The 27,857-nt window shown below is 48.1% G+C and overlaps 1 protein-coding gene across 6 annotated transcripts; it reads left to right on the forward strand.

Moving 5' to 3' along the window:
* The first annotated feature begins 1,589 nt into the window (after positions 1-1,589).
* Positions 1,590-27,451, forward strand: ATN1 (atrophin 1). Of its 6 annotated transcripts, none has more exons than XM_067303179.1 (9): positions 1,590-1,841; positions 17,981-18,118; positions 18,538-18,651; positions 20,137-22,142; positions 22,746-22,968; positions 23,088-23,805; positions 25,162-25,305; positions 25,576-25,756; positions 26,357-27,451. In XM_067303179.1, the coding sequence occupies exons 2-9, from the start codon at positions 17,981-17,983 to the stop codon at positions 26,388-26,390; spliced, it is 3,558 nt and encodes a 1,185-aa protein (XP_067159280.1). In that variant the 5' UTR covers positions 1,590-1,841; the 3' UTR covers positions 26,391-27,451. The 6 variants fall into 6 exon arrangements, with proteins under 6 accessions (XP_067159280.1, XP_067159285.1, XP_067159290.1 ...); XM_067303184.1 differs by lacking the exon at positions 1,590-1,841 and adding an exon at positions 8,573-8,595; XM_067303175.1 differs by lacking the exon at positions 1,590-1,841 and adding an exon at positions 16,081-17,605.
* The last annotated feature ends 406 nt before the right edge of the window (positions 27,452-27,857 follow it).

The raw sequence follows: 27,857 nt of genomic DNA on the forward strand, positions 1-27,857 counted from the left end.
CCTCACTAACTCTAGCGCACCGTGCTCCCACAGCAGTCAGTGGCACTAGCAGTATTTGGATTAGACCCTTCACTGACAACAGATAATGAAATAAATGAGCTCCCACCCCACTCCCTTCCTGGAGTCTCTGGTATTTGACTGCAACTTTTTCAAAATGGCCATATATGTCCTCAGTGAGACTGAATTTTGCAAGCAGTGTGTAGAAAGATATGCTGCTGCAGCTTCTTAAGAAGAAGGCGCACACAGATGAGGAAGGATTTTTGATTTTTAACGTTCTGGATGCATTTATGCTCCTTGTCATAATAAAGCGATTCAGACCTTAGAGAAATATTTCTCCCAGCACTCAGCTGGAATGTGGCATTTCTCAAGCCTGCAAAACACTCAAACCAACATTACATGGAGGCTAAACCCGGGTCTGTACAGCAGACTTCTCGCGGGCTGAAGTGGCTGCTCCCTCTCTTTCGTGTGAGAAAGCAGGACTGTGCTAGATTGCCAGCCCTGTGTGGTGTTCTCCGCCCGCTCCCGCTGCGGGTTGGCCCTTTCGGAGGGCGCCGGGCTGTCCCGTGCGGGCCGTCCCGGCTCGGCCGCCCGCCGCCGGGCCCCGCACCCGCTGCTGGCCTGGGCGCTCGCCTCTGCCTTTGTGCCGTTGCTTGGCAACGGGCAAGGGGGATGGGCTGGCCTCCGGGGGGGGGGGGCAGCTGAAGCGCGCGCGGCTTGTGTAATCCTTCAGGCAGGCTCTGCATGTTGATTAGAGTCAGCCCGGCGAAAGCGAAGGCCAGGCATGGAGCCCGGCCGGCCGCGCGCCCCGCCGCGGGGCGGGGGGCTAGGCCGCGGATGGGGAGCAGGGCGGAGCGCGTGCTGCGGGAGGCTCCCGTCCACGACAGGCGAATCCAGGCCGTCTCTTCCTTGGCTTCTGCTGCCGGACTCGGTGGCTCCCGGGTCTGTCGTGCCAGAGAGGCTCGAGGCGCTCCCGTTCCTTTGTAGTGGGATGGCGCGGGGAGGCGGGACTGCGGGGAGGCCGGGGAAGGCAAGGCCCGGAGAGCAGTGGGGCTGGGCCGTGTGGGCAGGCGAGGAGGGCACGGAGGGGTGCTGCTGCCCGCGAGAGGGGGCGAGGCCCGGGCGGGGCTGTGAATATTGACTCCTTTCTCTCCTCGCGTCTTCGTTTCCTCTCCCTCTCCACGCTCCCACCGCAGCTTCCAGCTTTGGGGCCTGCCTGGAAGAGTTTATTCATTTTTTTTGGTATTGTTCTGAGGAGCGGTTTTTAGCCGGGGCTCCCCGACCCCCCCCCCCCCCCCAAGCACTTCTACGCCCGTGCGTCCCCCGGGCTGAGCGCCGCAGCCCCGGCCGGGCCCAGCCTCCCGCTCCCCTTGCCGCGGCACTGTCGGTCCGGCCCGCTCCCCCCGGCTGGCGCGGGGGCAGAGCCACGTTTCAGCGGCGGGGCGGGCCGGGGGAGGCTGCGGAGGGGGCGGGCGGCGGGGGAGGGGGGCTCGTTCTGGGCTCTTCGGAAATGGGAGGTGGCTAAGGGAGGCCGCGGTCGGCGCGATGGGAGGGCGGTGGGGCAGCGCCGGCCGCGCCTGAGAGCGGGGTGCGGCGGGGGGAAGGGGGCGCCAGACCCGCGGGGGGCCCCGCTCATCGCCGCATCCATCCCCTCATCCATCCCCCCGGAGCTGCTGCCCCTGCGACCGATTTGTTATTCTGGAGGCACCAGAGAAACCGAGGGAGCACGGAAAAGGAGGAGGGAGGAAAGAAAAAAAAGGAGGGGGGCAGCGTTTAAATCCCTTCCCCCCGCTCCTCGCCTCCTCCATTCCTCCCTTCATTCGACCTCCCCTCCGGAGCCGCCGGTGAGTCCCTCGCCCGCTCGCAGCCCTTCTCGCCCTGCTTGTCATCTTCGCCCACTCGCTGCATTCCTACGCGGGTGTTTTCCCTCCTGTCTGTCGGCCCCGGGAACTGGGGAGGGGGCGAGGCGGCGGGAGGGAAAGGGGATAAGCGGGGAGTGATGGGGGGGAGAGAAGAGCAAAGTTGTGGGTGAGGGAAGGGGGGCGAGGAGGGGATGGCGGTTAACCCCTACGGCGCTGGGGAACGGCCACCCGCGGTGCCTGCCCCGCTGTGGGCGCTGCGGGTCACGGTGGGGTCCGTGGGGCGTTCGCGCGTGTTCGCACGGGGGGGGGGGCGGCAGAGGGGCCTCACCCCCGCTGCCTGCAGCCCCCGATCCCGGCCGCGGCTGGGAGCAGCTCGAGCGGCGCTGAAAACGCTCGTAAATTACCGGAGGCGGGGGGGGGGGGCGGTGCCCCCCGCTCCGGGAGTTTGTTTTCCTTTGAGCCCATTCCCTCCGGGAAGCGGGGCGGGCGGGCACGGGACACGCGGGTGCTTGGCGCCCGCCCGCACCGCGCCAGCCGCGGGGGTCCCGGGGTGGGGACGCCCCCCGCCGCGTGCCCGGCATGACGTCACCGCCCCGGGGGCCGCGTGGCCCCCTGCCCTGCGGCGGGACCTCCGGCAGGGGCCGGGGGCGAGCGCCCCGGGGGGCGCGGGGGCCCCGGGGTGCCGGCTGGCGCGGGGAGCCAGGGGAGTGCCAGAGTTCTGAATCGGCAGCCCGGCGCCACGCAGAAAATAAAACAATGCTGGAAACGAATCAGGCAGCACACTGCCTTCTGGGGAGGCTTCGGTTCCTTCCAGCCCCTAAAAATCGCAGCGACATTCCCTCCTGCTGAAGAGCCTCTCATTGTCCCTTCTTTCCCAGTTGCAGCTGGGGAGGAGGCAGAAATAATGTTTGGAAATAATGTTTCCATCGGGGTGCTGAGAAGTGTGTTTACTCAGTCTCCATGTCTTTGGCGTTTGCACATAGGATTTCTTCCTGACTCGTGCAATCCTCAGCCTGGGGACCTGCTGCCGTCTCCTGTGCAACCTGCAAGGAAAAACACTAGGCTGCTCCTTGGGGATCAGACAAGTGGCTTTTGTGCTTTCCTTGAACTGGCTGAGATCCCTCTGGTGTGCTGAGTTGGTTGTTTCTTTGCTATTTAGGTAGCTGGGAGAAGTGGCACCCATATTTCCCATGCTGTCCTCCTGGCTGTGCCATTGAGCTGGCGGTTGGTTTGCCCCACTGTCTTCTGCAGATTGCTGGTTTGTGGCTTCTTTGGTGGTTGTTGCCCAGTGAATTGCCAGGTGTATTCTGCTGAGTGGCCGCTGTACTGTTGAAGTGGCAGCCATTTGGTCACTGTGGTGTTACTTTATTTGCCTTTACTTGACGTTGACTTCTCTTTGGCTTACTTCTTGTGGTAGCTATTGTATGCTTGTGTTGATGGAGTTGCTTTTGAAATGAGCAGTGTCTTTATTTGCATTCGTCTCAGTGCTGTGGCTGTCTTGACTTCTGCAGTGAGTTACTTAGTTGCCAGGATGGTTACTGTAAGAATTTCTGTTGCTTTTTGTCTGTGCAGTCTCTTTTGAGGTGCTTTGGTTCTTTTGGAACAGCACATCCTTATCAAGCTAGCCATTCAAATCTATTTGCATTATCTCTCCTGGATTATTGTTCTGGAAAGACTGCATGGCAACCTCTATTCTTTCTAGTATTGACAAAGTGGGGAGAAAGTAGTGGGCCATCATCTTAAGTGTGTGTAGCAGGATAGGAGGGGAGAGTTAGATGTATCTTTGATTTTGTGTTCACCTGAATGGTGGAACATGGTTATGTGTCCCTCACTTATGCCTAAAGCTTCAGAGTTCGCTCCTTATGACTTCCTGCAAGAATTGATGTGTTGATGTGAATTAGCCAAATCCTTGCCTGGGTGCCTCAGTTTCACAACACACAGTTGTTTGACTTGAAAGCTAGACCCTCCTTCCTTCTACGCCCAAGTATGTTGTGCATCACAACTGTGCTGCACCTGTGTCCTTGAGGGAGCGGCATTTAAGTGTGGGGGGATGACACTCCAAGATTATTACCCAGGGATGGGGTACTTGTCAATGTGAATGGTCAAATTGTTTGTGGGAATGAATTTTGTCCTTCTTTCCCTGTTCCTTGGCCAAGTTATTATTTTTACATTTGTTATTGGTGACTGCACAACCAATCATATGTGTGTGTTTTCCAACTTTTTGGATGATCTAGTCTTTCAAACCAGGAGGATCCTTTTCTGGTTGTGATTCATGATGGAGCTTTTCAAGTATATCCATGAAGGAGCGAACATGCAGTGCCATGGTTCTTCTTGGAAACAAAAAAACTCATCCAGACATCTGCAAATTAAATGTGCAGTGAATCCTAATGAAGAAGATTAACAGGTTTAACCTGCTGCGATGGCCTCCCTTTACTTCTCTTTGTATGAATTTCCATCATTCCCCCAGATTTTGTACCCCTTGGGTACCTTGGAAAAGTTTTTGCCTTCTCACCTTTATGTTTGCCTGCACAGGGAATTACAGTTGAGCTTCTTGTAGACAGACTTGTATTCCAAAATAATACTGTACATGCAAAGAACTATGACTCTACAGTACAGCAGCAGTAGTATACTAAAAGCAATCTCATCTTTATTCTTCCTGAAGTGGAGGAGCCTTTATTCGTAGGTGAAATGAATCAGGCAGGTTTTGCTCTTCCTCAGATTTAGCCTCTGTCCCTCCTTATATGCTTTCCTGATTCCTCCTTGATCTCCCTCATGTTCATCAGCATTTTTCTGGGGGATAGAGGTGGATAGAGCATTCCAGGGGAGCACAGGGATCGCTCTAGGATCCAGAACTATACAGGGGAGAGTTATTTCCTTGCCAGGTCTGGAATGTAATACTTTTGCAAATGCAGTCTATGGCATTGGTCTGAGCATTTATTCATTTCTGTCCCTTTTCAAATATCTACTTGAATTTTATCCATTTTTTTTCTCTTTGGGTGTCTCCCCTTTTCAGATGTTTCTCCTGAGAATCGGGTTCCCTCTTCTGTGTGGACTGTATCAACCCCAGTTCTGTTTTTTCTCTCTCCCCCATTTGGACAAATAAACTGCTTCCTTGCCTCCTGTGGATTTTGACCCCTTTCTTCCTCTGTTTGAGATGCTCTGAAGTACCAAGTGTATTTCCTCTATTTATCACTTCATCTCTTCTATCTTTACTTCTTTAAGAATATTAGTAATGAAGTATAGAATAGAAATGCTTTATAAAATTCTTAAAGGTCAGTAGTCCAAAGGAGAATCAAACATAAGTTTGGAGCATGTTTGAAAGTGTAAGCGTCTCTGAAAGAGTCATGTCCTTAACCAAGTGAGCCACATTTAGGATATGTATTCTCTGCAGAGTTAATTTATGTGGTCAGCACAATCGCTACCTGAGTCCAGTAACAGTGCTTATTTTAACCTGAGTGTGAGATGCTCCGTATCAATGCCTTGCCCAAGTTACTGATTCTGCAGTGGTGCCCCAGACACAAGTGGTGCCAGTTTGCCCAGGTACTTGTCCCATTGCTCTTTGCATCACACTGAGCTGGACGCTGAAGAATCTTTCTGTCCTTCTGGTCATGTGATGGGCAATCGTGGGCCCACAATGCACATCCTCAATGTGAAGTGCATGGAGAATAACAAGATGTGGGGGGATGTTTCCTGCTCAAGTAATGTCCTTGTTTGAGCTTCACTTCTACCTTAGTCTGGATGGCTGATTGGGCTTAGAGAACTTGGGTGAAAGGATTTGGCATATGTTAAAAGTTTGACATGAGTTAACTTTGTGAGGGAACTAGCCTTCCAGAAGCACTGTCTTGCTTCCAGTTCTGATAATGCTTCTACAGAAATGTCTTACTGTCTGTGTTTATTGCGGCAGCAAACACTGATTTGTTATTGTCCCCTGTAAGAATATCAATGTTTGATTGTTGTGGCAGTATTTTCACCTACAAACTAGAGGGTAACTGCGGTATCTGCTCTGGATAATCTTAGCCAATGATCTTCTGGCTGGGCTTTGCTGAGGAAGGGTAACTGGTTGCTTTCAATCTTCCTTCATGTCTCTTGCCTTGATGACATTGTTCATCATAGATCAGTTTAGCTGGAAAATGTTAGTCATGTACTTCCCTGTCTTACAAGCCATTTGGTGATACTCTGATTGTTTCTTCCATGAGGTCTCTCTGTGTTATAGATCACTTAAGCAAAGGCTGCATCTGAGAGCAACCAAATCTCTTCGGGCAGCAGGTTGGATATACTGGTATATATATGTGTATGTCATAGTGTGTATATATATAATAGTATATTAGGTATTACATAGAGTATATATTGTGTATTTTATTAGACATAAGGTGCTATACTATAGCATAGTATATGGGATATACTACTGTTTTTCTTTCAGGCAGTGCAACAGAATAATTGATTTTTCTCAGAATTATTCAGAGTTTGCCAGACACATAAAGATGGTCCTGTCTCTACGAACAATGGTTTGTCCAGTTAAATGATGGTTCTCCATCAAGCTTTCCTCATATGCTGCTAGACTGTTGCTTTCAAGTTTCAGTTTCATGCAGGATTAGCCCCCGTTCACCTCTTGGCCAACCTCAGTGTTTAAAAAAACCTCTTCTGACCAACTGGCTGGTCCTCTCCCCTGCACAGCACAAGGCAGGGAATGTTACCCAGAGATCTTTGCAGAAAACTTTAGAGCATTTCTTTTAGAAGAAAAAAAAAAAAACCCTTAAAGATTTCCAGTGAGGCACTAGATTTCTATTTAAGCTTTCAAGTGATTAATTTCTCCCCCTTTTCTGAAATTACCCTGTATTTCTATTTGTAATTCACCTAGCTTCAGCTCCTATCCATTGGATCTTAGGTCTTTGTCTTACATATTAAAGAGCTCTCTGCTGTTAGAAATCTTCTCCTTCTGTAGTACTCATAGGCCATGATCGAGTCACCTTTTAATCCTTCCCCTGATAAGTAAATATATTGAGTTTCTTAAGGTTCTTATTGTTAGCAGGGGAGAGGGAGGTTGCCAGGCCTCACATATTCCTTGTTGTTCTTTTTTGAAAGTTTTCCATTTGTCAGCATCCTTTTTGAAGTGTGCATATAAAAACTGCACATGCTAATTCCATAATGGTCCCACCAATCATGTATATAGGCAGGTAAAAATCATTTCTCTATTCCTACCCTTGAAGGGTATTCCCTTCTTCATGCTTCAGTGGATTTCATCCATTCAGGAATAACCCCTTTAGAAGTCTTGTACTGAGAACTCATGTTCAGTTTGCCATCGGTCATTAATTACAAGGCCTTTTCAGAGCTTCTGTTTATCCAGATATAACCCTTCATCCTTGAGTGGATTCTGCATTCTTTTGTTCTTGGTGAAAAATTGTCTATTTTGGAGTTAAAATGCTTGTCTTTTTGCACGGCCCCATTGCAGCAGTAACACCAAAAGATCTTTGCCAGAGATTCCAATCCATTATTTTCTCTGGCACGCACCTTAGTGTCCTCTGCAAACTTTACCCATGTTTCTGCAAACTTCACTCAGCTGGTGCCTTCACCAGCTACAAACGAATTCTGTGGTGGATCACCATTGTCTGTCAACTGAGTTTCAAGATACTTGTTTTTTTTGGCAATGGATCCTTATGTGAGGCTTTTTTGCCAAGACAGATCATGTTTGTGTCATAGCTGTATGCTAGGCTTCAGCCTACAGGTTGACAAATGTTGCTTTACAGAGATTACCCAAGACTGTATCTCACTGATCCATTAAAAAAATCTTGGATTGTGGTTTCATTTGCCGTCATACCTTTTCCTCTGGCAATCCAGTCTGGGCTTAATTTCTTATTAATCTATGGGATCAGGTGTCCTTTTAAGATGTGGGAGGCCTGAAGCTGAGCTCTCCTCCAGAGAGTTCTTCCCACCTAAATCTTTCCATGATAGACTGCCAGGCTCCCCTTCCCTCATCTTACAAGTGAGGGCAGGATCATCCCACTTGAACAGTTTTGTAGACCAAGGAAAAGCTGTGGGTATTCCAAGCAAGGGTGTGACTCACGGCTCATCGTTGTCTGAAGTGCTGTATGATTTTTTTTTTTTCCTGTGTCCTTCTCCTCAGCTCTGGTTCACCCCTTTCCTGCTGAATCTGTCCATTCGTCTTCTTCCTGTTCTGATTTTTGCCCTTTGGACAAACGGCTCTTACATTGACTTTGTTGTCAGCCATGAGTTCCTAGAAACAGAGAATCAAAAGGGCTTACTTGGGTCATTGACTGCAAAGTCCTGCAGGCACCATGCCATCTCAACTCTTTTGCAAACTTACTGAATTCTATCTTAATAATAATGACTTTTTTTTTTCCCCCTTGTTATGCTCCAGGGAAAGAGCATCACTGAATGGCTAGGAATCTTCTCATTTCTATCTTAAAATTGTTGGTGGCCTTTTTATACCCATTTGTTCTTACACCAGCTTTCTCTTTTAGCTTAAATACCTCTTCTAACTCCCTTGTTTAGTTTTTGGTGTTTTACAGACAGTAATCACGTTACCTCTCAGCTTTTATTTTGTGAAGTTACAAAGTCTTTTTTTTTTTTTTTTTTAGGTACCTTTGTATATAACAGGAGGCTCTTCATGTCCCTTAGCATCTTGGAAACTCCTTTCTGCACTTTTTCCAATCTGATTCATCTTTCCTGATGTGGGGTAACTGAGGCATTACATGGCCTGCCAGAGGAGGTCTGAAAAGTACTGTGTCTAGTGGCATTAATACTGTATTTTTCATGCTCTGTAATACCTTGTTTGATGCATTTTAGGATTATAGTTGCCTTGGAAAGAACAATGGTGGTCCTTAGCCCTCTGGTGATTAATTAATCCCTTTCTTCCTCAGCCTTTTCTCCTCCTTGGTCGTTCCCTACTGGTGAGCAGTTTTTACAGCAGATGTTCTTGTTGCTTGTCCTCAGCACTTTGTACTATTGAGCTTATTTAAAAACATAACAACCCTAGTAGGTCCATCCAGTTCAGGGCCCTATCTCCAGCAGTGGCCACTACCAAATACCTAGGCAAGCATATATGTTATTTTCCTCTGATACTGTCATAGCTTCCAACCATTTCCAGCTCAGGGACTGCCGTAGCTGGATGTGATTTCTAATTATTCAGTAAGCCTCAGTTATTCTTTTTTGCGTGAAACTCTTCAGTATCCCCTTGAGTCTGTGCAAACTTCTAGCACCCACAGCAATCTTTGGTGAGAAATTCCACAGTCAGCCACCCACTTCAAGAAGAACCATTTATTTTGGTTTGTTTTGAACTTGCCTCTTTGTAGCTTTATTTGATGGTCCTTAGTTCTTGTACTTTAAAAGACAGAGAAAAATATTTCCTACCTAACCTCTACTTATCATTCGCAGTTTTACAGACCTTGATCACGTCCTCACTTAGTAACCTCTTCTCTAGACAAAGATGTCTAACCCACTCAGTCATGCCTATTTATTGTCCTTCTTTCTAGTTCTTATGGCAGGAGCAAAACTGCACACATGTTTCAAGATGTGGGCAAACCATGGGTTTATGCAAGGATGTAATGGCATTCTCTACTTTGTTTTGCCTTCCTTTCTTAGGAATTTCTACCATGTGATTTGTTTTCTTAATGGCTGCTGAGTGTCGAGGTAATATTTTCAGGCTCTGCCTCTCATATCCCAAGAGTATCACTCTTGAGTGGCAACAGTCAGCCAAGAGTCCATCATTTTATATGTAAAGATAGAGTTGTTTTTCTCCATATGCATTGCTTTATATTTATCTACAGTGATTTTCATGTGACATTTAATTGCCCAGTCACTCCTCTTAGACTGTCCCTCTACGGTCCTCCCCCAGTCAGTTCCCATCCTCATTATTCTCATTAATTTACTCTCATCAGTCACACTGGTTTCCCTTTGTCCTTTTCCTGTATCCATCCTGTTTTCATTTCTTTAGTTTCTTAATGTTCTCTAAATTCTCCCTTATGATATCCTGATCATCTGCTGCACTGACAGCGTCTCCTAACTTAATGTCATTGGGAGGTAGGACATTGATCCTTGTGAAGCTCCACCAGTTTTACCTGGTTGTAGCCTGATGCTTTCAACATTTCATTCATTCAAATTCATTTGCAGAGCTTGATCTATCTAGCACCTGAGCTTTTCTCTGGTTCTTCTCTACACTCTGAAGAGTTTGTCCAGGGTGGAGGGGTATGAGCAGAGATCCATATTCCATCTTGGACCTCCCCTGCCACCTGCAGAGTGATACAAGTTTTAGTAAGTAGGAGTTCATTTGTCTGTTACAGAAGGGAAGGATGGATGGATGGATGGATGGATGGATGGTGTGGCTGTCCTGAGCAACCTCATCTAGCTCTGGAGTCAGCCCTGCTGTGAGCAGGGGTTGGGAGTAGAGACCAGCAGAGGTGCCTTACAGCCTAAATATTTCTTTGAGTCTCTGGGCAGCTTGTCCATGATGCCACTGAGTAATATACTTGCCTTCGAGTAATATACTTTCCTTAATAAAGGAAAATCTATGTATAAAAAGGGGGTTTATAACTCTTAACATCCTGACAGCTCCACAGGTAAGGCTTGCTCAGGCATTGCAAGTGTAGAAGATGTCACACTTCTTAAAATAATGAATACGGAGAGTGTGATGTATCCCTCTTCTGAATCACAGATATGTAGGCCTCCATCCCACACTCAGAGAGGTGATCCCAGTTTGTTGCATCTTGTGATCTTCCACTGGGCTCTGCCAACCTGTATCTCTGAGAAATCCTGAGGCCTTTCTTTGGGAAGACTGAATGATTCTTCTGAGATTTTTAAGTAAACCTGTTATGTACTTATAATCATTTTAATGTGCCCTCAGGAATCATTTTACGATTAACCTAACCTTCTTTAGTACATCTAACCTTCATTTAGTGAATCAAACTTTATTTTCAGTTGCATGTGCAAGAATTAGTATCTTCTGTGCTGTAGCTTAAGCTATTGTTAAATGCATGAATTTTTTTTTTATTACCTCACTTTAGTTCTAAATGTTTTGTCTATTTCATTCTGTTCATCAGCAGATATTTTTTTTATTCTCAGCTACCTCTTTGCACTGAATGGAGGTTCCAGGATTACAGCTTTCATATTCAAAGTTATGTTTTTACTCCTTGTGGTTGTACAGAATTACAAAATGTGCAAAACACTAATACAGACTTCATAAGAGTAAACTGATTTTATCTCCTAAACCTGCCAGCACCCTGAAAGTTTATCTTTTAGTGCTCTTATTTGGCATTATTTCTTGAAATGTTTGCATTTTAATTGTTATTAATTATTTTACTGGGGAAAGGAGTATCTAGGTAGTGTGACAAGTCAATTCATTAACAAATATTGTTGTCATGAAACTTCCATATATGATAAGGGTTAAAAATGTTGGTTAAGGTTTAGTCCGTACTTTATATGGGAGATATTATTTTAGACATATATAGACAGGTCCAGATCAAGAGGGCTAATTTGTCTTGTGTGTTCAAATGTGTGCAATTTGCTCTTCGGTACAGGATGAAGTTTCTGAAAATGTTCATTTACATTTATTGATTAGGTTTATTTAAAAGCATTTCATAGTGAACTATTTTATGCAGTATTTGGTAAATCTAGTTTAGCTAGAGGAATCCAGTGAAATTCCAGTAAATAATATAAAATTGATTTATTTATTTAAAAGAAATGACAAAAGTGAAAACTTTCACTGTTTTAATATTGAAGCTGAGGTGCACAGGAGGGTCCAAGCAGCTGCCAAAGCATGCTGTAACACTGGTGATGGAGACTGGCAATGGGCAGGGAGATCGGAGAGCATCAAGGAAAGATGCAACTGATGGCTGCAAAACTTCTGATGGTTCAGGTGGAGAAAGCTTTAGCTAATGCTCACTGCCTTCAGCCAGGGCTCAAGAGCCTTTCGGTCTCCTGCACTCCTCTAGCTTCACTTTAATTTTGCGGGGAGGAATTTAGGTACAGCTTCATCCACTGGGTAGGCTAGTGCTTTAACTGGAGTATGATTTTTTTGACCAGGACTACAATCTTTCTTGATTAATCCACTCTCCAGCCTGAGTTCACAGCCCCTGCATGTACCCAATGTTGTAATTATTTTGTGGGACACAGAAAAATGCCCATAGCAAAAACTAACTTTCATTCTGTATATCTTCAATATATTTTCTTAAAAAAAAAAACCTCTACTAAGTGAAAAATTTGTAAGTTATAGGAATAGTCACACCAAGATAATATTGTCTGCAAGCATTTACCTGTTGCCATCTTGGTATTCAACCATTTTGGCGTCCTAATCCCTTCACTCACAATCGTTTTCTCTTTTACAATAATGTCACGCTTAGGGCACGTATCAAAGGACTGACAGTCAGACTCTGACATGCAGCCTGAACTCTGACCCCTTCATTTATTGCTATATAACACTGAATACATTGCTTTTCCCCTTCCTTCCCTCCCTTTCTCCCCCATGCCCTATAGTAAAACATCAGGGTTCAAGCATGAAGTCAGGTATTTAGCAGTTAGGAAATGCCATACATCAGGTTGTTTGGTTGTAATATTTTGGATAAAACTTTATATTTTCAAGATATCACAAAGTTATTAACCCTGATAAATCTCTGAGAATTTTCCCCCTTTTTATAGATGAGGGAAATGGAGGCAAGAATTAAAAATTTATTGTGTGGGGCCATCACTCACTGGGGCAGCATGAGATGTGCAAACTACTGACTTCCCAGCCACAAGTGCATGTGCCCTGACCATACTGCTCCAATGGGCACTCACTCCTGGGTGATCTTTACCTGTCATAATGAGCGATCCATGGGTTATCATCTCACCTTACTTTCAGGACACTTTACAGCATCTGTGATGTGTTAGAGGGCAGCTGTGTTCATTTTACCACCCCAGTGCCTCCCTTCAGTGCTACTCTGTCCCTGTGCAGAAGGAGGAAGAAAAAAAAATGGGATGTGAACACAGAGCTAATGAAGTGCGGAGAAAGAGTCTCAGTTTAATTATTACATTTTCCTAACTTCTGAGACCCTGCCTTTGCAATCCAAATGCCTTTGATTTCACTTTTTTTTTGGGGGGGAGGGGGGGGAATGTCGCTCCTACATTTTAAAAAATGACTAAGAAATATTCTCTGTGTACTTTTAACAATTCCCAGTTGAAAAAACAAGAGGATTTGAACTCTAGATTATCCATACTCGGGCTAAAGGAGGAACCTCACTGGATCCTCACTGAAAACTTATTTTTTGCAGACTGGCATCTAATGAAAGATAATATTGGTTACATCTATAGTAACAAACTAAACTGGGTCCAAGTATTGGTGCACAGTTGGCTGTACTATTACCTTAGCATGGTATTCCTTTGTATAATCTTTGTCCTGTAACAGCTATCCCAGATGATGCTTTAGCATGGTTTAAGAGTTAGTGTGAGACCATGCCCGTTCCCAATAGCCAGTTTAGATGTGGCCATTCCATTTTGGAGGGTAGGAGAATTTTGCCATATGGGTGCAGGCTGTGTAATGCCAGTCAGCCTTAGGGCCTGAGAACAGGCCCTGGTCCATTTCATTTAAAAGTGTAGACACTGTCAAATTGCCCCTTCTTGCAGCATTTGGGGTCCTGATGTATGGCAGAGTCTTGCATTCATTCCTTGTTTGAGACTAAATGATCCATCCATGCACCTTGCGATCTTTGCATACAGTGCCTCTGACTAGGTATATAGCCTAATAAGTGATGCCTAGGTAGAGACCCAGTGGGGAGAGGAGGCTGCGTTGGTGCTATTGCTTTCCCCCAAATCATCACAGGCTAGCTCAGGGTGGGCTCATGTGGCATGACACAGTCACATTGCTCCCCCCCTCGCTGCACCTTCCTTCCTGCTTGGACCAGTTCTGAATCCATCCGAGATTTCTAGGGCATCACCAGAGGATCAAGAATAGCAGATAATAAGACCAAGCAGACTTTTTTCCCCCAATAGAGGAATAATGTAAAAGGAAGGGAAGAGACTGCAGTAACAATTGACAACTGATCACCTAGCAGTTAATCTCAGCAAGACCTGGATCAGGCTTTAAATGTCTGCTAGCTAAACTGCTAGAGTAAGTAACAGTGATGGTAGTTCTGCTTCCTAAGTGACATGGATCCTGGGAGCCTTCAACCCTCCCTTCTGCTGTCGCTGGCCCCAGGAAGAGCTGGTTGGACCTTAGCTAGCATTTAACCTTCTCGAGCACAGTGGTGCTCTGGGACTCAGGCTGCCTGTCCTGGAGTCTGTGTTGCTTTTGAGCACCAGCTGAAGTGGCAAAAATCTTCAACCCTCAGTGGATTTTGGGGACATATCCCAGGCTTCCCTGTCCCATTTGAAATTGCTTCCCTGCTGTTGGGAGCATGTGCTGGGTGGACCTGTGTGAGCAGCCCCAGACACTTGCAAGCATATGACTCTTTGCCTGCTTGTCATTTACGAGACCCTTGCCAAATTCCCAAATGCTATCCTAGACAAATCTGCCCTGTTTCTGTTTCCTCTGCTTCTTTTGCCATCTATGAAAGTTTCTTTTCTCAGGCACCCAGTATATGGTCTAGTGTGCAAATGATGTCCTGAGCCAGGGACAAAGTTTTGTCAGACTTCCTAAGAGAGACTGAGGGCATATACTTAAGTAGGACTGACTTGAATCCATTCCAGCAGAGATGGACTTTTGTCCAGTTTTGTTACCTGTGAAGAGTTCCTCCACAGTACAGCCTGCAAAGGAGACACAGCGTCTGCAGTCTTTCATAGAAGAGGAGCTACTGCCCCTGGTCTCCTGGTTTCCTGTGCAGGACAGTTTCCCTGGGGCAAAAAGGATCATTTGAAGCACAGGGGGGAAAGAGCAGGATCCGTTTTGGATCCCACATGGGGGTCCTTGCTGAGTGGGTGTTGCTAGTATGAAACTGTACCAGTGCTCTCACTGGAATATGGAGGGGTTTTGGCAGCAAGCCAGCCCGAGCTGGGCTGTATGAAACACAAACAGAAAATGGTCATTCACAATGACTCATAACTCAATCCAACCTGTAAAGATTTTCACAAGGCCAAGAAAAGGTTGTCCCTTTGATAGCAGCACTGCCAAATGTCTCGTTTCTTTTCCAAAACCATGGATCAGTAAGAATTCTTCAGATACATTCACAAAGATTTTTGGTGATGGGAAGGTTTAGGTGTAAGCCAAGTTTTGTTGCTTTGTTTATAATTATCAAGGCTCATGCTGTGAGCTTTTATTTCATGGACATTAAGACCAGAAGGCAGTGTTGTGATCATCTCATCTAATCTCTGGTGTAACAATTGCTATACTGAGCCTAATAACATATGGTTCAATTCTGTTATATGTTTTAGAAAAGACTTAACCCTGTAAGTGATCCTGTAAGTGATAGAAACTTCTGCCCCAATGGTTAATTGTTGTCTACTGAAGTGTACCTATTTGTTCCTGACTTTGTTTGGTACTGAGTATTCTGTAGTTGACATAAGTATTTCTGGTATTGGTATTTCTGTTAAAAAGGGAGGTTTCAGTATGTGGTTAACTGCATATTATTTCTCTGACTTATTTCTCTGGAAAGAAGACCATAATTGCCATTACTGAGTTACTGGAAAGTTGAAGTGAGATCTGTGCACTGCATTATGATGTTCAGTTCTTTAGTATGAGAGTTGTGGATGGCATTCCCATTGAATGTAAAATAAGAGCGGTAACATATTGGTAATATGCTGTTGCTAATTCTGTGTATTCAGGCAGAACTGGGCTAATCCTTGAAGACTGTCAACATGGTGTCTGTTGAGGTTGTGTTAAATTAGGATTGTCTTTCTTTATAATGTTTGTTTTTATATAAGAAATGTTAATTCTAGATGCTTATCTAGAATAGAAAATAGCATCAGTCTATCTGGCTGAATTAGCAACCAAAGACCAAATTATGCCAGAAACGCAAGGTTGTAAAAGATGTCAGTTTGTGGGGATTATGAGGGTGCTGTGGTTCCACAAGATCAGGTCTAAACCAATGTGAGCTGATTTTTTCTGTTAAAGAAGAGGTCTAAGTTAATTCCCACACACAACAATTCATTAAGGCTGGATGAGTCCCTTGTGGCTTTCATGATGAGGGTCAAATAAAATATTAATGAAATTAAAACAAACAATCTCCTGCTCTTTGCAAGCACCTTCCATATGAGGTTCTCTAAGCATTAGTCAGGGAAGATGTGGAACCCCCCTAGAGACAGGCCAGTATCATTATTTCCATTTTACAGATAGAGAAATGGAGGTAGAGGAAAGCAGTGACCTCAAGATCACCCAATTCAGCAGCAGGGCTGCATGTGAGAGACAGGGTTCCTCTCTTCCAGTGCCTTTGCTCTGATGCCTGGGTTCAGCTCCCTTCCAAGAGAGGTGAAAGTGAATCCAGGGCTCTCTTGCATTGCCCTGCTAGAAGCTGATCTCTCCTGATCTGGGATGGCCTTTAGGAAACCTAATTCTCAGTCTTATTCTCCAAACTTCCCAATGCTTCCAGAGCACAGAATATAACTCAGGAGATGTGGATCTTTTCTCCTGATGCCTCATCCACAAGACACATCTCCTTGTCTTGGGGATTGTCCATTGCAGAGAGCAAGTAGAGGAGCTCATATAACAGTCTGGGGAAGGAATATCTCTCTTTGGTTACACCTGTACGATGCAGTGCGGTACCATGCAAAGGATCCGGAGTCACACTCAAGCAAACTAGCTCCAGGAGCAGCATTCCTTAATCAGCTCAGTCCAGTTCTCAGGCTAACACAATCATGGTGCTTTCCTACTCTGAAGTAGGAGCTGTGTGGTGTAACAGAGTATTAAATATGGGTGGTGCTTTCGGGACATAGCACAGGTCTGTTAGTTTATTCAGAGTAAGCTCGGAAATCTTCCTGCTGTTGCAAACTGCAAGGATGTACTCTGCATTTCTGGGATGGACACCATCTGGTATACAGAGAAACAGCCCAGAGTATGGGAAGGAAGGAGATCTGGGGAGACACCCCAAGCTAAACAGTCGATTCTGTTTGTGACATGCAAAAGCAAAGCTAAATTTATTTTCTTGTTCCTATTTATGTATTTTTGAAACTGAACAGTCTGAGCAAGATTTGTCAGTATTTCTGTATGACATGCTGGTGCATGTATGCAAGTGTGTGTTATGCACTGGATAGGTCAGGGCTGTATAATACTTCTTGCAGCAAAGGCTTCCAGGGGCTCGTTATGCAGAATCAGCTAATGACAGCACATGGACAGTTAAGGATCATGAAACTACTGCACTGACAACAAGTGCAAAGAGGAACACATGAAGTCAGAAAAATTGTCACTAAGAACATTTTAAAGCAGTTTTCTATTATTTTTTCCTCTCTCTCTCTCTGAAGATCAAATAAATAAGGAAATGGAAATGTTAAAATGATGTCAGAGGAAAATCAGCATACTGATAGCCATTCTTCCCTGCTTCCCCCAAAAAATTATTGTTGGGTCCTGACTGCCTCCCATCATGTGGGTTTCACTCCTGGAAAAAGGAAATCTGAGATCACAGTGGTCAAATCTTTTCTCCTAGTAATGGGAAAGCTTATTGCTTTCTCGATAAAGATTTTTGGATCTGTAAATAATAATTAAAAAACAATAATAACTTTGTCATATTTATATAGCAATCCACAAAAGGATGTCCCGCATGCTATTCACTTTCTCACCTTTTGTCTCTCTGTCTGCCTTTCAGGATTCACCAGGATCTTGTTGCATTGCTGGTGTAAGCCCTCCCTTCCAGAAGAGCTGATCTTGCCTGTCTCAGTCTCACAGAGAACAACGGGGGGAGGGGGGGGGGAGGGGGGTAGATTGATAAAAATTTATGTTTTCATCAAACCGGGCCAAGGAGAATGGGGGTCCCACACCCAAAAGAATGAAGACACGACAGAACAAAGACTCAGTACGTGAGATGGGAGGAGGAGGGGGGAACTCAGAATCAAACAAGAGCTGTGGGTTGGGACTGAGGTTCACAGCAAAGCTCGTTGTGAACTTGAGTTTGGCATAGCAGGGTGCTAGGGCCAGAGGTTCAGGGGCTTTGGGAAGCTAAGGAGGGATGGAGGGAGCTGCACAGCAGTACTGATCCAGTGATCTCTCTTAGATGTCAATGAGGAGTGGACGGAAGAAGGAGACTCCAGGGCCCCGAGAGGAGCTCAGATCACGGGGTCGAGCTTCCCCAGGTGGTGTCAGCACCTCCAGCAGTGATGGCAAAGCTGAAAAATCCCGACAAGCAACAAAGGTTGTATAGGTTGTATAAGTTAGTATGTGAGTGTGAGGTGCCAGAGGACTACCCAGACCAGATAGGATCCATTAGGGATCCAGTTTTGCAGACCAAATGGGATCCATTGTGGAACCCATTCTGGGATCAGCTATCTGGAACGGGTGGGATGTATTCCTTCTTCTCATCCTCAGCATCTTACACTTCCCACCATCTTCCCAGAAGCAGTCCTCAGTCTCACTAGCCCTTTTAAATGTTAATTTTTGCCAAATTCTGTCTCAGTGTTGTCCTGACCACTCCTCGCTGCCCCCAGTCTGTTAAGCTTTTCAACACACTGCATTGTGGTAGTTGTATCTCACCCACTAGAATTTGTGCAGGCCAGGTAGGAGAGGAGGTCTCCCTGTGACCCTCCCACCTCCCTGTCCTTCTCTCCCTTACAGAAAGGCCAGGTGGAGGAATCCTGCACCCCCAAAGGCAGCAAGCAGGGCCGAACAGAAGAGATTTCAGAGAGTGAAGGGGAGGACAGCAATGCTCCCAAAAAAACCAAAACTGAGGTGAGTTCCCCCTGCTGTGTCCACTGGCATATCCTGGGGCCAGGGCAAAGAAATGCTCCTTTCCCCTGTACGTGCTGCTCATGTCCACCTAGCTTGAAATTCTTGCCACTCTGGAGCCCCAGCCTACGTGTGGCCGCCACAACAATCACACATTCTGGCATCTCAGATTTCACACGGTAGCCCCTTCTGCAAGTGGAACATAAATGACATCTGCTTGGCATACAAAAAAGCTACCTGGAATGATGATTCAGAAGACAAAAATGCTCTGTTCCTTTGGCCTTGTCTGGGCAGGACTCCTGAACTCTTGGGCCTGGTGCAGGCCCTGTCTTCCCCCAGTTCAATAGCAGGAACCTGGTTACCCCCAGCAGGGAATCTGGCTGTGCTGATGAACAGCAGCTGTGAGATGTGCTGATCCCCCTCCCCTCACTCCACACACAACTTTGTGGCAGTTTAGAGTCAGTCTCTTTTCCTGTTGTAGAACAGGATAAAACGGAGATCCTTAAATCATGCTGGGATTCAGATAATGATACCAATCCTAAAGTGAGTGCAAAACCAACTTAGATACACTCACCATAGTTCTAGTACGGCTTTTCTGAAATGCAGACAACACTGGACTGGATCAAAGATCAGCCAGCTGAAAGAAAACTCAATTCTTGTACTTTGCCTGAACAGACTAACAGGGAACTGAAATCAGCTTTAAAGGCTTGTGGACACAAGGGTATTTACTTGCGTTATGATGTCCATATAATTAAACCATTGCAGTTATACCAATGTAATTTCTCCATGTGGACATTCTATTCAGCTTAACAATGATCTTTTTCACTTTAGCCTCTCTTGTAAACCCTGTTAATTGTCCACATTAGCTGCTTAATCAGTGAACATTTTATTGCCTGAAGTGAGACATGGTGAGAGAGAGCAGGGAATGGGAAACAGAAGAGCAATGGGGAGTTAACCCCCCAATAAGGAGCAAAGAGAGCAGGGCAGGAGCCAAAGGGGAGCGGGTTTCCTCACTGAGGAAGGAATGTGATGAGGAAAGCCCTGGATAAATAGGAAAGAGCAGTTCTGGATTTGCTGGCTCCCCTTAATGCTTGTGCATGCTGCTATCTGCCACCTGGTGGTACTGAATTATACCCTGCTCAAAGGCCCTTTATTGGTGGTGCTGAGACCTTTCATAGATTCATTCTCAGCCTGGTCTGTAACAGTTCTCTGCACCTCCCTCATTGCCTCTGTACACAAGACACCCATCATCACCTCCTTTCTTAAGCACATGATGTTCCTGAAGTACCTGAGAGCACTGGAGCTGCTCAGAGGGGAAGTTCTAGTAGGGCTGACTGTCTTGCCAAATTATGTCTCCTTCCCTCTGTGTACTTTCCTTTGTGCTGGGACTAAGGGAGAAAGGTCAAAAAGCAAGATCTCTGGGAACTTGAAAAGTGTTGTGCATGGTCTGGGAGGCTGCATAACATCTCCTTCCTTTTTCTGCTTCAGGAGTTACCCTGTCCTCCATCCCCGTCAGATGTTGACAGCCTTGATGGCCACAGCTTCAATGATGAGATGAGCAGTGACCCACGGGACATTGACCAGGATAACAGGAGCACCTCGCCAAGTGTCTACAGCCCCGGAAGCGTGGAGAATGACTCTGACTCTTCCTCTGTGCTGTCCCAGGGACCATCTCACTCCTATCACCACCCTCCGCTCTTCCCTCAGAGTCCTCCGGTAGCTCCTCCTCCTGACAGCCTGGCCCGCCCGCCTGAGCCGAGCTTTGGTCTCCCAGCCGAAGTCCACCCGCAGGGCCCCACTGCAGGGAGCTACCACTCTCAGCTCGAGGGTCAAGCTTCACGGATTTTCCAGGCTCAGGCCCCACAGACACCTGCCTCCTCCTCTTCTGCTGTTGCCACCTCTTCTACTCCCTCCTCCTCCTCCTCCTCCTCTGCCCATGCTCCTCTTTACCCTACAGCCAATATGGTCCAGGCTGGGACCAAAATTGCCAGTGGTGTGGGGGGGCTCCCAGCATCAGGGGGTCGCGAGCAGACCCTCAGTGCCAAGCACAATCCACCGCCCACCACCCCTATCTCACTGGCATCAGTGGTTGGTGGGCTTCCCCCTCAAAAGACCCCCCCAGCCAACCCTCCAGCTGCCTCCCCGGCTTCTGCTCCTTCCTTTCCCCATGTCTCTGCTAATCTGCCTCCCCTGCCAGCTCTGCGCCCACTCAACAATGCAGTGGCCACCTCCAGTTCTCCGGGGATGGTGGGGCAGACCCTGGCTGGGCACCTCCCATTGCCCCATGGGATGGGGCAGGACAAGGCACAAACCGTGGCCCCGTCACGTTATCCCTATGCCCCTCCACCACTGCCACCGTCCAGTTCCTCTGCTCAGTACCCCCAGGCGTCCCCTGCCCAGCCCCTGCCCAGTTACAGTGCCTCCTATGGCCACTCCTTCCCCCTGCCCAGTGGCCTCTCGGTGTCTAGTCAGCCCCCCAAATACACCCAGCCCTCCCTGCCTTCCCAGCCTGTCTGGAGCCAGGGGCCGCCCCCCTACAGCCGTCCGCTGGGCAACACCAGCTCCCACCCTGCTGCCTCCTTCCCTGGCCAGAGCTCCCACCACCAGCAGGCGCCCCAGCAGCACCACCATGGGCATGGGAGTGGAGCGGGGGTTTCCCCAGCCACAGTAGCTCCTCCCCAGGCCCCCGGGGGTTACTCGCACACCCTGGAGTCAAACAACCATCACCCTTCCCATGCCACTTATGGGCTGCGACTCTACCCACCCCACAGCCAGGCCACTTACAGCCAGGCTCCCTCTGCGGCCGCTGCGGCCCCCTCCTCCTCCTCCTCCTCTTCCTCCTCCTCCTCCTCCTCCTCCTCCTCCTCCTCCTCCTCCTCCTCGTCGTCTTCCGCCTCTTCTGCCTCTTCCCAGGGAAGCTATCCTGGCCTGTGTGCTCACCCCCAGGGGCAGAGCCCTGCCACATACACCTTCCCTCCACCGCCCCCGCCCTCCCCTGCCCACGGCGCTGGCCCTCCTGTCACTTCGGCTTCCACCACGCTCTCCACTGTCATTGCCACCATGGCCTCCCCCTCCTCAGCCCCCTACAAGACCGTGTCGCCCCCGGTGCCCCCCTCAGCCATAGCCCCCTATGGGAAGCGAGCATCATCCCCTGTCCCTACCTTCCAGCCCCCAGCTCCCTACAAGCCAGGCTCTCCCCCTGTGTCCTCTGCCTCCTCCTTCCACGTGGCTACCCCTCCCAGCTACCACATGACATCTTCCCCTGTGATGGGTGGTTACAAAGCCCCCTCCCCTGCCCCGGCCGCCCCCTCACTGCCGGGCAGCATGGGTGCCCCCGCACCACCGCTGCCCCCCCTCCCACTGAGTGCAGCACAGATCAAGCAGGAGCCATCAGAGGAGTACGAGCCTCCTGAGAGCCCCATGCCGCCGGCTCGCAGCCCCTCGCCGCCCCCCAAGGTGGTGGACGTGCCCAGCCATGCCAGCCAGTCAGCCAGGTGTGGGGCAGACAGGGGAGCTGGAGATGTGCTGAAGGTGGGGAGGCACACAAACTTCAAGGGAAAAATAGAGGGAGTGTGTGAAAGGGAAAGGATGGTCTCTTGGGGTTTCCTAGATGGAAATGGACCTCTCTGGAGAGCAGACACAGCCAGACTGATGCAGCTCCTGGTATCAACCTAGGGGAGCTGAGAGCCGGCTAGCCACCACCTGGCTCCAGTACCTGATATTAGAGCAATACCTGAGTGCTTGGCCAACTCTGGTAGGCCCACTGAGCTGGGGGGCTTGGAGGGCAGTGCCACAACTCTGCTCCTTGGCCCTACTTTTGGAGTATGCTCTCTACGCCTTTGCAGCCTGGCCAGGCCTCTGCATTGTGAATCAGTCCACCTCGGGGAGTGGCAAAGGAATGTCTGCCCAGGGGCCTGGTTGAGCAGGGATGTGTGGGGATGCAAGGGGATGTTGCCCCAAATGTATGGGATATTGCTGCACTCTGCTGCCTTACTAATAAGCCTTGTATGCCCTTCCCTTATCATAGTGCAGGGCTCAGCTTTCACTGTTCCCTCAGCCCCCCTCTTATACTGACACACTTAATTTCTTTCACTCAGGTTCAACAAACACCTGGACCGTGGCTTCAACTCCTGCTCCCGCACAGACCTGTACTTTGTACCCCTTGACGGCTCCAAGCTGGCCAAGAAAAGGGCAGACTTGGTGGAAAAAGTCCGGAGAGAGGCTGAGCAGAAGGCCCGTGAGGAGAAGGAACGAGAGAGGGAGCGGGAGAGGGAGAAGGAGAGGGAAAGAGAGAAGGAGAGGGAGCTGGAGAGAAGCGTGGTAGGTGTGATGGGGCTTGCTCCATTGGAGTGAAGCAGGGGCTGCTGTTTGGGGACCCCCTTAGCCACTCCTTCTTGGGGCTGTGACAGTGAGGTGCTTGTTTTTCTGCTCTCTTACAGAAGATGGCCCAGGAGGGCCGGCCAGTTGAATGCTCATCTCTTGGGCCTGTTCCCCATCGCCCCTCCTTTGAGCAGGGCAGTGCTGTAGCAACTGTTCCCCCATACCTGGGCCCTGACACTCCAGCTCTGCGCACACTCAGTGAATATGCACGGCCACACGTTATGTCCCCCAGCAACCGCAACCACCCTTTTTATGTGCCCCTGGGTGCTGTTGACCCAGGCTTGCTGGGGTACAACATGCCAGCCATCTACAGCAGTGACCCAGCTACGCGGGAGCGAGAGTTGAGGGAGCGAGAAGCCCGTGAACGAGACCTGAGGGACCGAGACCTGCGTGAACGTCTCAAGCCTGGGTTTGAAGTCAAGCCAGCTGAGTTGGAGCAGCTTCATGCCGTGCCAGCTGCTGCCATGGATCCTTTCCCACGCCATGGCGGGCTGAGTCTGCAGACAGCCCCTGGCCTTCATCCTGCTTTTCCCTTCCACCCAGGGCTGGGCCACTTGGAGCGGGAGAGGCTGGCGCTGGCGGCTGGCCCAACCCTTCGTCCTGACATGTCCTATGCTGAGCGCTTGGCAGCCGAGCGCCAGCACGCAGAGCGGGTGGCTGCTCTCAGCAATGACCCTCTGGCCCGGCTTCAGATGCTCAATGTGACACCACATCATCATCAGCATTCCCACATCCACTCCCACCTCCATCTCCACCAGCAGGATGCTATACATGCAGGTAAGGACTGCATAGAAGTGCAGCACAGGTGTGGTGCTCTGCATAGAGCAGTGCTCTGCCTCATACTGCACCCTCCTTGTACTCCCTCCTGGCTCTGGGGAAGCCCAAGAGCTGCTGAGACTAGACTTTGAGGGCCCCAGACCCATCTCTTCAGCCAAAAAAGGTCAATACCATGATCATTCAGCCTACCCCTCACTTCCATCCCACCAAAGACACTGACATCTACTGCAATTGTCAGCATATCTGTGAGTTTGCTGCTTAGTGGAGAACAGAGCTATTTGTACCACGTCTTTTGGTTTGGGATCTATGAGAACACTAATAATGCTGGGGTGCCACTGGCTAACAAGGGTGGTGGTGCTGTGGACTCTACTCCCAGACTGGTCTGCAGAGAGAATGAGGGCCCTGCTAACAACAGTTTCAAAGATATCCTTAAGCCTAATGAAATGTTGACTCTCCAGTTTCCTCCTATGGCTCTTGCTGCAGATGGTGGGAAAGGATGGGACAGAAGATTGGCTTTAGGTTGGCTTATATTTATGAAAGAAACTGGAAGGCTGCTGCCCTTCAGAATTGAGTCTTGGTCTCTTCCATTTCCACATACCACAGGAAAGCAAGGAAAAAAGAAGTTTAGTGACAAAAATCGCAGGGAAACAAAGCCCAAACCACAGTATAATAGAAAAAAGTGCTGTGCCTATTTGGGCATTGTGAGAGGTCAGTGGGACCTGGTGATAGCCACAAACAGACACCCATTCTTGCAATTGCAACTACTCAGAGTGGTATTGGGTATCGATGAACATCCATTCACCTACACAGCATAGCTATATACCTTCAGCCAGCATCTTGACAGTTCAAAACACTAAGTGATTTGATTATGTGGAAAGAGCAGTTGTCATATAAAATAATATCTTCCATTTCAGCCTTAGATAATACTTGCAAACTTGAGTGCCTGGCACTGAGCATCTGCCCTGGATGGGACCTGGAAATGGAAGCACCCAATGTGCATACAGACTTGAATGACAGCTGATGTGGCATACAGGCGCAATACTGGGTACAGACTCGATTGCAGAGCAGGTTCTTGTGGGATCAACTTTAAGAAGCAGCGCTCCCCAGGGAGCATAACAATGTCGGAATACCCAGGTGGTGTGGCAGGGACAGAGCTATGCCAGACTAGTTCACGTGAAATTCAGTGCTGGCCAAAGGAATACACTCAGAAGGAAATGGTACTGCATTGTCTAGCCTTGCATTCATTCCTCCCCTAATAAGCACTGGCCTTTTCCATGTCTATCTGTTTTGTTGCACCTGCGTCTTTGCCTCTTACATAGCATGGGACAATTACCTTTTGATATTTTTTCTTCCCAGCCTCAGCCTCTGTTCACCCTCTTATTGACCCACTTGCCTCGGGATCACATCTCACCCGGATACCATACCCAGCGGGAACCATCCCCAACCCACTCCTCCCTCACCCCTTACATGAGAATGAAGTGCTGCGCCACCAGCTTTTTGGTAAGGGTGCTTATGGGGACTGCTAGTCTTCTCTAAAGAGCATCAGCAGAGCTTCAGTGGACAGGGTGGGGGGGGGGGGTCATAAAACCAAACCGTTAACAGAGCTCTGTCATGGCATAGGGCAGGCCTAGAATATCAGGGCATCAGCAAGTCCTGCACATTAGCAGGACTGGAAAAGTGCAATAAAGTCTTGACTAAGCTATGGGGACGTGGATGAGGATGGGGCTGTTACATTAACTTGTTTATTCTCTTGTTTGTTTTTGGCTGCAGCTGCACCCTACAGGGACCTGCCGGGGTCTCTCTCTGCACCGATGTCAGCAGCACATCAGCTTCAGGCCATGCATGCACAGTCAGCTGAGCTGCAGCGCTTGGCTCTAGAACAGCAGCAGTGGCTTCATGCCCACCACCCTCTGCATGGAGTACCGCTCCCTACACAGGAGGATTACTACAGGTGCATGGGACCTGCTCTCTCCATGGAACTGGGCGAGCAGAATGCTTTTACCTCACAGTACAAATCTGAACCTGGCCATGGCCTGAGGATGGCAGAAGTGGGATCAGGGAAGCGTTTCTCCTTAAGTGGTTGACCCAGCCTTGACCCCACATCTGAGAGCATGGATTCCTTGCCACTGGGGCAAAGCTATAGGTTGGCCATCATGAAGGTCATTCTCGGCAGGTGGCTGTTCAGTGTGCTGTAGGCTAATCTCTTGTATGGGGTCACAGCTCCTTTCCTTGAGGGGTAAACTTGCCTGTTTCACGCGTGCTAATATAGTTATTCCTAACTGATACCCTTGCAAAAACACCATATGTTCACAAGGCTTGGATGCTCTGTCCTAGACAGGGTTCTTGCAAGTGCACAGGGAAGCATATTGGGATAGGGAGAGGTGCAATACTGTACCTTTTGGATAGCATCTGCTACCTTAAGATTTTGCAAAACTTTCCAAGCCAGCACTGTCATGAGGGACTAGACTAACCAAATGCAGTGCACAGTACTAAATTATTTCTCCCTCTCTTTTTTCTCTCACAATCGTCTTGTTCTTCTTCTTTCTCCTAGTCACCTGAAGAAAGAAAGTGACAAACCCCTTTAAATGGACTCCTACCCTCAACACAACATCATCATGTCTTTCTCTTAAGAAGAGCAATTGATCAACCAAATCCTGGGGGAGGGGAACCTGCAGAGTTAACACATCCTGATCCTACAGTGCAGTACAGTGCAAGAGCAGAATGGATGAAGAGTACAGGATGGCATCGTGGAAGCAGAAAGGAGAGGAGAGAAAATGGGGAGGGATTGAAATAACACTAAAGGACATGGAATGACTGGTACATAATTTCAGCAGGGCTCTGAAGGAAACATCAGCATTGCAGAGAGCTCAAAAAGACAAAGACTGATGGAAATTCAAGATTGCAGCTGCTCCATCCTTTCTATTGGGGGAACAGTTGCATTAAATAAAAGCAGTGCAGAGCATCACAGGACTTCACGTACATGACGCTGCTGCCCTTTCTGCTTCTGTGAGATGTGTCCAAGAAGTAACTCAAAACCAGATGGAGCTTCTTTTCAAGATGCCTCCTCACCCTCCCCTACTTTAGATGTAAGATACAGCTTAGTGACGCAAAAAAGCAACATGGAACTTTTTCGAATTAGGCAGGGTGGCTTCCCAGTCTCCAAAATCCTGTCAGATACAAAGCAAGCATTATGGGACCCCTTCAGAAATGGCCACTCCTACCTACCTGGTCAGTCATTGAGGGACTGGGCCTAGCTGTTGAGGTGCAAAGCACCATGAGACTGTTTGCAAGATGATGGCTGTGCTTTCTCACACCTCGAGAGAATGGATAGAGCCATGAGGTGCGAAGTACCGTGAGACTGTTTTAAAGACTGCGATTGCCTCTACCCCTTTGAACCCCAATGGGAGAGCCGACACGGCCAAGAGACCCTGCATCCTGGTACTTTCTTTGCGAAGGTGGCTGCCCCTTTCCCCTCACCCATTCTAATTGATGTACTTTAACTCATGCACATCCTATTAGACGTGACAGTTTTATGTAGCAATTTGTGACTCCCTTATCCCTGCGTGCGTGTCTGATTTCACAGTTGTATATCTCGATTGGTCCCCATATATATATTTACTTAAACATTAAAAAAAAAAAAAGACAACCAACAACCCAACTATGGAAAAACACCCGAACAAAGTTTCCCACGCACTCCCAAGCCCCAACACACATTCTAATAATTTATATATATAAATATATATATGAAGCTCTTAAAAAAGAAAAACAAACAAAAAAAACCCTTCCAGAAACAGACTCTGTTGTGTTCATTTCTTTTTTTACTGGGACTAGGAAGCGATCTGGAAGTGTAAAACTGCTCGCTTGCAGGAGAGTTCAGACATGAAGTTGTCCCTGGGCAGGGGAGTGAAGGTGAGGGATACTGAAAAGGGCCGAAGAGTGGCTGTGATGCAGGTCGTTGTAGGGCCCGGAGGGTGGTTAGAGCCTGGGGCACGGCCGGGGTGAGAGAGGCGAGGTGTCGCTATAGCCAGTGCCGAAGAGGGACCACTACGGAC

This window comes from Apteryx mantelli, chromosome 1 (genome assembly GCF_036417845.1).
Source record: "Apteryx mantelli isolate bAptMan1 chromosome 1, bAptMan1.hap1, whole genome shotgun sequence".
Taxonomy (NCBI): domain Eukaryota; kingdom Metazoa; phylum Chordata; class Aves; order Apterygiformes; family Apterygidae; genus Apteryx; species Apteryx mantelli.